The 12867-nt window shown below is 44.8% G+C and overlaps 1 protein-coding gene across 2 annotated transcripts in view; it reads right to left on the bottom strand.

Moving 5' to 3' along the window:
• Positions 1-366: 366 nt before the first annotated feature.
• Positions 367-12867, bottom strand: part of GRIP2 (glutamate receptor interacting protein 2) — a 101498-nt gene continuing 88997 nt past the window's right edge. For both annotated transcript variants that reach the window (XM_047781723.1, XM_047781734.1), the window contains exons 22-24: positions 4509-4652; positions 3612-3758; positions 367-2759 (exon numbers count right to left, since the gene is read on the bottom strand). In XM_047781723.1, the coding sequence (XP_047637679.1) occupies positions 2601-2759; positions 3612-3758; positions 4509-4652 (450 nt within the window). In that variant the 3' untranslated portion in view covers positions 367-2600. The remainder of the gene's footprint in view (positions 2760-3611; positions 3759-4508; positions 4653-12867) is intronic.

Here is a 12867-nt window from a genome sequence, read left to right as displayed (position 1 = left end):
CCACCGGCCTATGCCAGAGCCACAGCAATGCGGGATCCGAGCCGCGTCTGCAACCTACACCACAGCTCACGGCAATGCCGGATCGTTAATCCACTGAGCAAGGGCAGGGACCGAACCCGCAACCTCATGGTTCCTAGTCGGATTCGTTAACCACTGCGCCACGACGGGAACTCCTGGATGGCCATGTTAACAATATTAATTCTTCCAATCCAGGAGCATAGCATAGGATATTTTTCCATTCCTTGGAATCATCTTCAATTTCCTTTATTATGTTTTTTTAAAAGGCAGACACTTCACTCCAGGTGCATTTAAATAATTTTATTTAAAAAAATCATCCCCAAAGCACTCCCATCCCCACCCCCCAAGTCATTGCAACCACTGGTGGGGCAGAGTGAGGGCCCCAAACAGAATCCAAATGGCCTTTGCAATGCTGCTCCCCCCCGCCCCCGGCATGTTGTGCTTCCCGAGAGCCCTAAGAAAACCCCATGTAGAAAAATACTTTACAAGGAATATGCTCTCAACTCAGCCAGAGAAAAATACAGCTTTTACAGGGTGGAAGGGGCATGTTGCAGGGGCTGTACCCAAAATGCATAGGCAGGCTGGACGCTCACCGGGGACAGGTGTTAGGAAACATCACTTCTGGGATGGAAAATCCCCATGAGAAGCTGGGAGGAATATTGCATATGAGAAGGCTGGCCGTGGCCAGGAGATCCACCCACAGGCCTGGTTGCATACATCTGGGGGAACAGCCAAGGCCTCGGCCCGAGGAGGCAGGGAGCGCTGGTCAGGGTCGGGGTAAAGATGCATATTTCTTCTCCTGAAGGCGAGCACACTTTCCTGAGCCAAGAGGCCCAAGGAGTGTGTCCTGTCTAGCCCTGTCACTTGACAGAGGCCCAGAGAGGCAGGGCCACTTGCCTAAGGTCACACAGGTGAATCCACCCTGTCCATGTCTCTGCTATACTGTCCCCTCCTCCCCCAAGCAGAGGGCTCTTGGCTTTTTCTTGGTGCCCCTTGTGACAGGGGGCAGCGCCCTTTCACCCTGGGGCAGACATTTACACAGGAATCCAAGACAGCAGAGGCATTGGGCGGACCAGCCATGGCATAAAGGGAGGGTGCAGAGGGGTAGGGGGTGGGGAATGGGGCAGGGTGCCAAGTGGACCTCAGCAGGCAGAGATGGTTCTGCCTTCTCAGGCTGTCCACCCCTTGCATGTCCAGAGGGGGTCAGTCCAGAGGGGTGTACTCAGCAACTGAGCACTGATCCAGAGGAAAGGAACAGACCTCTCAACTCCCCATCCAGTCCCGCAAATGGAAGAGCATTTTTCCGGGATACAGGGGTGGAGGGGATGCAGGTGGGAATGGGCGCCCCCTGTTTTCCTGAGACCTTGTTAAGAGCTAGACAGGGCAAAGCAAGTCCCCACACTGGGCTGAATCCCGCCTGCCCACCTCCATCCCAGGGGCCACAGCCCAGACCACCAGGTGGAGGCCCATGCCCTTCTCAAAACCAAAAGGGTTTCTGGGCACAGAAAATAAAGACGATTTTAAGGGATGCTGGTGCTTCCAGATTTCAGGTGGGAATCAGCTTCCTTGAATGACCACTTTGGACACTAGCTGCTGGGCGTGAGAGAGAATGGCCTTCCATCTCTCCACCTCTGCTTCTCTCTCCCCCTTTCGCTGATCAGGGCACTGGCGAGGAGCTATACCATCTCACATGTCATATTTCTATGGTTTTCCCATTTTTCACCGTAATGGCACATGAGTGGAAACCCCTGGATCTTTTGTCCCAAAATGACTCCCTCCCACATCGAGGGTCCTGGGCTGAGACAGGGGTTCTCATACGGGTCAGTGACCACATGTCCTACAATAGCAGCAGGTGGGGCCAACAGCCCAGAACCTGACACTGAGCCTGCCCGATGGCCCAGAACTGCAAGCTCAGACCACAGAGGCTTCAAACCTCAAAGGGCCAATGCTTCCTGGGATTCCAGACACCCCCTGCTCCGAGTTGCCGAAGTGGGGATGCTGGCAAGTACTGAATACCAGAATCTGGAGATGGGAAGGGGCTGGGTTCCTACCCTGAGCAGGTCCTTCCTGGCGAGGCCATTGAGATGAAGTAGCCCCCAGTGTAACCCTAAATACTCCCTCAGGAAGAAGGTAAACTGAGCCGGGGTGACCAATCAACAGGATGCCACACCCCTCTGCCCATGACTGCCCAGGGATGTTGACTTCTAGATGCTCTCCTCCTGGGTCAGGGGCTTATCTCCCTGGCAGCTCACTCCAGCTCCACAGCTCTGCTGGGAGAAGGCTCTCCACACCAGACATGCTTTCCAGGAGGCCCTGGGGACCGCCCCTCTACTTCCACCTAAGCGGCCTGTCTTCACCCTCAGTGGGCAGCTCCCCAGGCATCTTGGGGGCCCCACAGAAAAAGACCTCATTGTCACTCCTCCTGGGCCCAGCCCCCCGTTACCAAAGAACTGGAGAGGAAGGTCCGGGCCATGCTCAGAGGCTGCTGGACAGGCAGGTGGATGAGCAGGTGGCCACTTGTCCAGCCTGGCTACAGGTCTTGGAGCCAAGATCGACTGGGGTATCCACACCACGTGCTGACTTCAGAGCATCCGTGCACTGCTGGGGCCTGGCACTCGAGGGGTCCGGCTGCTCTGGGCCAGTGGGTTGCGGCTGATGACCAGCTCTAGGACGTCGCCTGCCTCGGCCAGGAGTGGCACTGTCAGGCAGCAGTCAAAGTCCCGCGTGCGAACGTGGTTGACCTGCACACACACACAGCCAAGGGACAGAGACGGCATCAGGTCAGCCTAAACACAGGGTAAATCTGGAAGGCTCACACACAGGAAAGCACTCTCATTTAACTCCTTCAACCCTTCTGGGCATCCTTCACCAACACGTGCTTCTTGCCAGTTTTTAACAGGCAGACCTCACGCTCAGCCTCCTGCCTAGAGGCGGCTGACATTGTCTTGTGTCTAGGTTTCTTTGTATTTAACCTTGACTTTCTATTTCAAGCAAGGGTTGCATTTTCATTCCTAATGGAGATGAAAAGTTTCCTTTTAAATTTAAGTGGAAAAAACTCCATCAGTTTAGAGATAACTTACATTCAGTAAAGTTAGCACAAATAGGGTGGATATCACACTGAGGGAACAAAAACCTGGGACAAGCTGGGACAGGGATGTCCACAGCTTCTATCTGCCCTCCCACCTCCCAGCTCCCTTGGGTCAGTAAGGTCAGCTGACTTGGTTCTGGCCAATAGGCTGTGAAGGGATGTGACAGGTGTTACTTCTCGGGGAAGGCAGGAAAAAGCCCACCCTTGATTTTTCAGTGTCCTTTCCTCTGCCGTACAGTCTGTGGCATTTACAAGAGTGGGGAGCCTCCCACAGCCTGGATGGAACAAGGCACACACTGGACATACAGTGTAAGTGATAAGTAAATGTTCATGTGTATTAAACCATCGAGATTTAGGGTTGTACGTTATTGCAGTGCAACTCAGCCTAACCTGACCAGTACAACTGTGTGGTCATTCCCTTCTCCCAGATGAGGAAGCTGGGGCTCAGAGAAGGGAGGAAGCCTACCCAAGGCCACTCGTCAGTGTGCCCCCACCCCAGCATTACCTGGAGGACCCTGTCAAAAGGTCGGAGACCCCCGCGTTGGGCTGGCCCATCTGGGCGCACAGTGTGGACATAGACACCCTTCTCCAGAAGGCCGTCTGAGACGCTGAAACCAAAGTCACTCCTTACCGGGTCCTTGTGCAGCGTCACCTGGGAGCAGAAGTGGGAGGAGGCCCTGGAGCTCTGATCTCTGCCCTCAGCCTCCCACAGCTGCCTGGGCCTTGGTCTGGCATCTGATGCCTCCAGAACCCAGCCCCAGCCCACTGGCCCCAAGCTGCTTGCCCACACACATCATTGCCTCAGCATCCTGCCCCGAGCCTTGGCTCCTGGAGTGCCCCCTCTCCTCCACCTCTGCAGACCCTCAGTCTACAGCACTCCGTCACAGCAGAGACCTTGGGGATGGAGTTTCAGCTCTTTCTCAGTCTCTCACTTCCATCCAGGGAAGGTCTCAGCAGGATGGCCATGTGTTCTCGACCACCCCCCAACACTTCCCACCTCCCCATCCTCCCAAGAGCTGGCTGAAGGCAATTGGCCGAGAGGTCTTTTTTATCCTCTGCATTTTGTTTTTCTAGATAGTAACCTACAGATGGCAGAGGTGCTGGCTTCTCATTTAAGGTAGTGATATATATGCATCCCAATATACACATATATAATAAACCTTTGTATTATACACACACACACAGAATAAGTAGGAAAAAAGTGAGTCTACCAATTAAATGATCGCAGGTGTGTGTGTATGTGTGTATCACCCAGATGACTGTAGAAGACCCTTTCTAGTATAAAATCTGTTTTGTGGTGGAGAAGAATGAAGCCTGGAGGGGATGGAGCCCATGTGGAGCCACAGTGAGCCCCCCAGCACCAGGTCACACATCCAGGCCTCTGATGCCCCCCAGCCCTCACCTTGTGCATCTCCAAGGGTGTCGGCAGCAGCAGCTCCTGCATCTCTTCAGAGGAAGCTTGGACCTCCCGGCCCCTCCTCCAAGGCTGGGGGCCAGGTCTGCCCTCGAGGGCCACATTCTGCATGGTGCCCGTCATGATGGATGCCTGTGGGGACAGAGCTGTTTATACAGACGTTTCCCACTCTTTTTTGCAGTCAGCATTTATGAACACTGACTACACGCCCTCCTTCAAGGTCACAATGGGGAAGCAAACCAATGAGGTCTCTGACCTCCTGGGGCTCTCAGGCCAAGGATGAGCAACCAGAATAATCACTGGCGTTGAATTATTGGGACTTACTCTGCACTGGGCTCTGTTTCAAGTGCTTTACACAACTATTTTATGCTCTAAAATATTAAAAGGCCAATAACACCCCCCCCCATTTTACAGATGAGGAAACTGAGGCTTAGATTAATATCCGAACTCAGGGAGAGGGGATCAAGATGGTGGAGGAGGACATGGCACTCACCTTCTCCCACAAACACATAAAAAAAAAAAAAAGGATCTACATGTAGAACAATTGGCACAGAACATCTACTGGACAGTGGTAGAAGACCTCAGACTTCCAAAAAGGGCAAGAAACCATCCATATAACTGGGTAGAACAAAAGGAAAAAAAGAGAAGAGAAAAAAAAGGAATCTGGATGGGACCAGCACTCTGGAGAAGGAGCTGCAAGAGAGGAAAGGAATCCTCACCCTGGGAGGCCACCTAATAGACAGCTAGCTCAGCCAGGATGGAGGGGAACCCCAAAGCCTTGAAGAAAAGCACAGCAGCTGGACTGAGGAGGGCAAAGCAGAGAGATAGTTGCACAGACCATCAGTACCACCACCTGGGACACTACAGCCCGAGACACTCTGGTGGGGGCTGGGCACTGAGTCGGGTTGTGGAGGCCATTTCTGGGGAGAAGACTAGGATTGGCTGTTTAAGAAACATCCTGAGGGAGCTAGGGAGTGTTGTACCATAGTCGAGAAAGTGCAGGAGGAAGCCTTGTCCCACAGGAGAACAAGGCACCACTGCTGGGGAGCATGAGAGGAGGAGGGGCGAGACTGTCATATGAATATCTTTCTCTGCACATCCACAGGCTCTTGGGCAGCAGGGCACCTCTTGCAGAGGCTACAGGGGTGGATGCAAACCCCTCTGGCCATCTTGGACTCCAGAGGTGGGCACAGCCTGCCTCACTAAGTGTCCTGTGAACAGGCACTGCCTGAAGCTCCAATCATTCAGGCATCACTTCCATGGGGGACCATGCAACCAAGCAACACCCACTGCCCTCACCTCCTTGGGAACACAAATGTCCCACCCCTGCCACTGCCAAAGGCACTGGACACTGCCTCCATCTCCCTGAAAGTCACTGCCACTAACCAGCTTGCACAACCACCTCCCCACAGTTCCTCACAAAGCCAAGGGCTTGCTGACCAAGTGCTGTCTAGAGGAACTGCCTGTTTGCACCCACCTCCCTGAAACCATGTGCAGGCCATGCACCTGTGCACCCCCTAGCAAGAGGATAACAGCCTGCACACACTGAGGGAAAAAACAGCAAGCATCCAAACCAATATCAACCCTCATGCCAAAAAAATAGTAAGGTCTCACAAACTACCCAGGGATGCTCCTGCATATAAATAGCCGTCCAAGACTACAGTAGATAATCATTTTCCCTAAACTCACAGAGTAAGAAAAATATAAACTAAGAAGCACAGGAACCATTCCCAGGTAAAAGAACAGGAGAACTCTGCTGAAGGAGCAAACAAATAGACCTCCGCAGTCTAACAGACACCAAGTTCAAAAAGGAAGTAATGAAAATACTGACGGATTTATGAATAGCTATTAGCAGTAATACAGATTGCTTTAAAAAATGAACTACAAAGTATAAGGAGGAGCCAAGGAAAATTAGAAAATTCATTTGCCAAGACAAAAGTTGAATTAAATGCATGGAATGGCAGAAATGAATAATGCAGAGGAATGAATAAGTGACTTGGAAGACAGAATAATGGAAATCACCCCGTTAGACAGAAAACTAAGTGAAAAAAAATGAAAGCAATTTAAGAGATCTATAGGATAATATAAAGTGGGCCAATCAACACATAATAGGAATTCCAGACGGAGAAGAAAAAGAAAAGAGGACTGAAAATGTAATTGAAGAAATTATGCCTGAAAACTCTCCAAATCCAAGAAACCAATATCCAGATATAGGAAGCACAGAGGGTCTCAAATAAGTTGAATCCAAACCTACCCCAAGATATATTAATAGGAAAGAAAGAAGAAGATACAAGATGGAGGAAATCACAATTGGATCTATAGGATAATATAAAGTGGGCCAATCAACACATAATAGGAATTCCAGACGGAGAAGAAAAAGAAAAGAGGACTGAAAATGTAATTGAAGAAATTATGCCTGAAAACTCTCCAAATCCAAGAAACCAATATCCAGATATAGGAAGCACAGAGGGTCTCAAATAAGTTGAATCCAAACCTACCCCAAGATATATTAATAGGAAAGAAAGAAGAAGATACAAGATGGAGGAAATCACAATTGGAAAGTAATCACTTAAATAAGCCAGCCTACATATCAAAAGAAAAAAAAAACCCTATTTGTGAAAGTGATCATAAATACAAGGAAGAGCAAAATGGTAAACATGAAGATTGTAAAAAGGGATGTCAAAAACATAAAATGAGGGGGAGAAGAATATGAAAATCAAAACCTTTTTAGAATGTGTTTGAGCATATAGGACTCAGTCTAAAGCAAGCAGATATAGGAAGGGGTTAACATACTTGAAAAACAGGGCAACATACATAAAAAAAACACAACAGATTCACAAAAAAACAAAAAGGATACAAGCATAAAATAAAAGGAAATCAGCCAGCCCCCCCCAAAAAAGAAAAAGGAACAAAGGAGAAACATAAAATCAACTAGAAAACAACATTTAAAAAGGCAATAAACACATACTTATCAACAATTATTTTAAATGTCAAAGGATTGAACGCTCCAGGCAAAAGACACAGAGTGGTAGACAGGATATAAAAAAAAAATGAGTCTACAATATTCTGCCTAAAAGGGACCCACCATTACATGGGAAAAAGACACACGTAAATTGAAAGTGAGGGGATGAAAAAAGATATTTCATGTGAATGGAAACAACAGGAAAACAGGAGTCACAAAACATATCAGAAAAAACAGACTTTCAAACAAAGGCCATAAATAAAAATGAACATAACACTATTTAATGATAAAGGGACCAATTCAAGAAGAGGGTATTTCACTCATCAACATATATGCCCCTAATATAGTAGTACCAAAATACATAAAACAAATTCTAACAGACATAAAAGATTGGAATGAAATATTAGCAGGAGACTTAACACCCTACTCACATCAATGGAGATTCTCTAGACAGAAAATCAAAAAGGCAACAGAGATCCTAAATGACACACTAGAACAGTTAGACTTAACTGATATTTTCAGGACATTATATCAAAAAACCCCAGAATATACATTTATTTTTCAAATTCACATGGAACATTCTCTAGGAATGACCACATACTGGGGCACAAGACTAGCCTCAACACATTTAAGAGTATAGAAATTATTTCAAGCATCATCTCTGACCACAATGGCATGAAGCTAGAAATTAACCATAGGAAAAGAAATGAGAAAAAATTGACTGCATGATGACCAAAGAATGTTTGGTCATCAAACAAACATTTTGCTTGACCCACTAGCAAACCAATGGGTCAAGAAGGAACTCAGAAAGGAAATTTAAAAACACCTTGAGAGGTGAAAGACTTATATGCTGAGAACTATAAAACATTAGTCAAGGAAATTAAAGAGGATGCAAATAAATGGAAAAATATTCCATGCGCCTGGGTTGGAAAAATTAATATTGTAAAAATGGCCATACCATCCAAAGCAACCTACATATTCAATGCAATCCCTATCAAATTACCCATGATATTTTTCACAGAACTAGAACAATCCAAAAATTTATATGGAACCATAAAAGACCCAGAATTGCCAAAGCAATCCTGAGGGGGAAAAATCAAGCAGGAGGCAAAACTCTCCCAGACTTCAGGCAATATTACAAAGCCACAGTATTCAAGACAGTGTGGTACTGGTACCAAAACAAAAATACAAACCACTGGAACAGAATAGAGAACCCAGAAATAAACCCAGACACCTGTGGTAAATTAATCCTTGACAAAGGAGGCAAGAATATAAAATGGGAAAAAGACGGTCTTTCAGCAAGTGGTGCTTGGAAAACTGGACAGCTACATGTAAATCAATAAAACTGGAACACACCCTAAGACTTTTGAGTTTTAAGTCTTTCAACTCAAAACAGCTTAAAGACTTAAACATACACAAGACACCATCAAACTCCTAGAAGAGAACATAGGCAAAACATTCTCTGACATGAACCTTACAAATGTTTTCTTAGGTCAATCTCCCAAAGCAACAGAAATAAAGGCAAAAGTAAACCGTTGGGACCTAATCAAACTGACAAGCTTTTGCACAGCAGAGGAAAGGAGATATATATGACAACCGATGCAATAGAAAATAGCTTCAAATAATGCAACAAACAAGGGCTTAATCTCCAAAATATACAAACAACTTATACAACTCAGCAAAAAACCCAATAACCCAACTGAAAAATGGCCTGAATAGACATTTCTCCAAAGAAGATATACAGATGACCAACAGTCACATGAAAAAATACTCAACATCACTGATTATTAGAGAGATGCAAATCAAAGCTACATTGAGATACCACTTCATTCCAGTCAGAATGGCTATCATTAATAAGTCCACAAATAACAAATGCTGGAGAGGGTGTGGAGAAAAGGGAACCCTGCTATGATGTTTGTGGGATATAAATTGGTACAACCACTATGGAAAACAGTGTGGAGGTACCTCAGAAGACTAAATATAGAACTACCAGAGAGAGGATTAAGATGGTAGAATAGAAGGACTGACGCTCAACTTCTTTCCTAAAAACAAAATTCACAACTAAAAGCCGAGCAATCTCCAACCAAATGGATTGGAAACCTTAAAAAAAGATACCCTACTCCAGAAGAAAGAGGAGGCCACATCAAGAGGTAGGAGGGGCAATTTTGCAACATAAACAACCCCATACCTCCCGGGTGGGAAGCTCCACAGACTGAAAACTAACTGGTTCAAGAGACTCACCTACAGGAGTGAGAGTTCTGAGCCCCACATCAAACCCTCATGTGCTGGGATCTGGGACTGGGAGAAGAAGCCCTTGGAGTATCTGGCATTGAAGGCTACTGGGGCTTGTGTGCAGGACCTCCAAAGGACTGGGAGAAACGGATACCCCATTCTTAAAAGGTGCACACAGACTTTCACATGCACTGGGTCCCAGGGCAGAGCCAGGTCTCCATAGAAATCTGGGTCAAACCTGACTGCAGTTCTTGGAGGACATCCTGGGAAAACAGGGGTGAATGTGGCTTGTTGTGAGGGAGGGAAATTGAAGGCAAAACTCTTGGGATTATTCAGCAGCTGCCTTTCTTGGGAGGTGGCCATTTTGGGAAAATCTAGACCCACCCATCAGTCAGTGCTGAGAAGCCCCAGGGCAAACAACAATCCAGGTGGGATCACAGCCCTGCCCCTCAGTAAACAGGCTACCTAAAGACCCCTCAGGCACACAGCTGCCTCTAATCCCATCCAGAGACTAAGCCACACCCACCAAAGGGATTAGAATCAGCTCCACCTACCAGTGGGCAGGCATCAGCCCCCCCATCAGGAAGCCTACAGCAAGCTCCCATAGCACAAGGGGGGCAGACACCAGAAGTAAGAGAGGCTGCAACTCTATTATCTATAAAAAGGTCACCGCCCAAAAACCTATAAAAATGAAAAGACAGAGAACTATACTCAGATGATGGAGAAAGGAAAAACCCCACAAAATCAGCTAAGTGATGAGGAGATTCTTAGCCTCCAGGAAAAAGACTTTAGATTGTTGATGCTGAAGATGATGCAAGACATTGGAAATAAACTGGAGGCAAAGATGGATAACTTACAGGAAACACTGACCAAAGAGATACAAGATATAAAACTTACACAAGAAGAGATGCAAAATACAATAACTGAAATAAAAAATTCACTAGAAGCAGCTAACAGCACAATACAGGAGGCAGAAGAACGAATAAGCGAGGTGGAGGACAGATTAGTGGGAATTATGGATGCAGAACAGAAAAGAGAAAAAAGATTGAAATGAAGAGAGTCTCAGAGAACTCTGGGACAATGTTAAATGCACCAACATCCATATTACAGGGGTGCCAGAAGGAGAAGAGAGAGAGAAGGGGACAGAAAAAATATTCCAAGAAAAAACAGCCAAAAATTTCCCTAACATGGAAAGGAACCACTCACTCAAATCCAGGAAGCATAACGAGTACCATATAAAATAAACCCAAGGAGGAATACACTGACACATATTAATCAAAACTAACCAAAATTAAAGACAAAGAAAATCTTGAAAGCAGCTAGGGAAAAGAAACAAATAACACACAAGGGAACCCCGAAAAGGTTATCAGCAGATTTTCCAACAGAAACTCTGCAGGCCAGAAGGGAGTGGCATGATATACTTAACATGATGAAAGGGAAAAACCTCCAACCGAGATTACCCAGCAAGGCTCTCATTCAGATTTGAAGGAGACATCAAAACCTTCACAGGTAAGCAAAAGTTGAGAGAATTCAGCAACACTAAACCAGCCTTACAACAAATACTAAAGGAACTTCTCTAGGAAGAAAAGAAAAGACAGCAACAGAAAACAAAAATGCCACAAATGACAACGCTCACCAGTAAAGGTATATATACAGTAGAGATTTGAAATCATCCATGCACAATTATACCACCAAAATCAGAAATCATGAGAAGAGGTAGGTACAAATGGAGGACACTGGAGATGAACTTGCAATTAAGAGACCAACAACTTAAAACAATCTCATATACATATAGACTCATATCAAAACTTCAGAATAACTGCAAACCAAAAAATCTACAGCTGATACACAAACAAGGAATCTCTGAAGAAGAAATATATCTCATAGTAAATAAGTGCATAATCCACCATGAAGGGGGTCATTTGACATCATTCTTGGAATGCTGAAGTCTTCTTAGAACTGATTCTGATTTCCTCTCCATCAAAGAATTTATGATAACTATAATTAAATAATACAGTTCTACAATTGTATTATTAATACCCATTTCTCTCCATGGTACAATGTAAGGTCTATAATGTCTTGTTTACCACATCACCTAGAATGGTGTAATGCCTATATTGAAGAATCAATAAGATGTAACAAATTGTGAGGACATATTTATATAGTTACACTGTTTTTTAACCAATTTATGCATTTTATATTTTACTTATTTTCAGAGGGTGTATTATTTTTGTTATTTTTACCAGTTAAGTTATTCTTTTTATTATGCTATATAAAATATTTAATGGTATATAAGGCTTTCTTCTTTATAAATTTTAGTTGCATAATATACATAATTTTAACATAATGCTGATTTTTAAAGAAAAAATGGAATGTAATAGATAATACTAAATAGTAAAGATGAAAGCCATACAAAATGGGATAAAGTATAGAATAAATTTCCTATTTTTCTCAGCATATTTTCCATTCCACTTCTCCAGAGGGAGTCACAATCTGTTTCTTAAGATCCATGATATAATAATCTGTGCAAATGTAATTGTGTTTAAATATATGTATTTTATTCTGTAAAAAAAATGATTACCCATCTAAAAAAAAAAAAGAACTACCATATCATCCTGCAGTCCCACTCTTGGGCATATATCTGGACAAAACTTTCCTTGAAAAAGACACATGAACCCATATGTTCATTGCAACACTATTCAAGACATGGAAACACCCTAAATGCCCATCAACAGATGAATGGATTAAGAAGATGTGGTATATACACACAATGGAATACTACTCAGCCATAAAAAGGAACAAAATAATGCCATTTGCAGCAACATGGATGGAACTAGAGACTCTCATACTAAGTGAGGCCATCAGAAAGAGAAAGACAAATACCATATGATATCACTTATGGCCTTCTCTGGAATCTAATATATGACACAAATGAAACTTTCCACAGAAAAGAAAATCGTGGACTTGGAGAAGAGACTTGTGGTTGCCAAGGGGGAGGGAGTGGGATGGACTGGGAATCTGGGGTTAATAGATGCAATCTATTGCATTTGGAATGGATAAGCAATGAGATCCTGCTATATAGCCCTGGGAACCATATCTAGTTACTTGTGATGGAACATGATGGAGGATAATGTGAGAAAAAGAATGTATAGG

Source organism: Phacochoerus africanus, chromosome 1 (genome assembly GCF_016906955.1).
Source record: "Phacochoerus africanus isolate WHEZ1 chromosome 1, ROS_Pafr_v1, whole genome shotgun sequence".
NCBI lineage: Eukaryota > Metazoa > Chordata > Mammalia > Artiodactyla > Suidae > Phacochoerus > Phacochoerus africanus.
The sequence above is the reverse complement of the archived record's forward strand: the minus strand, read 5'-3'. Positions and strand labels throughout refer to the sequence as shown.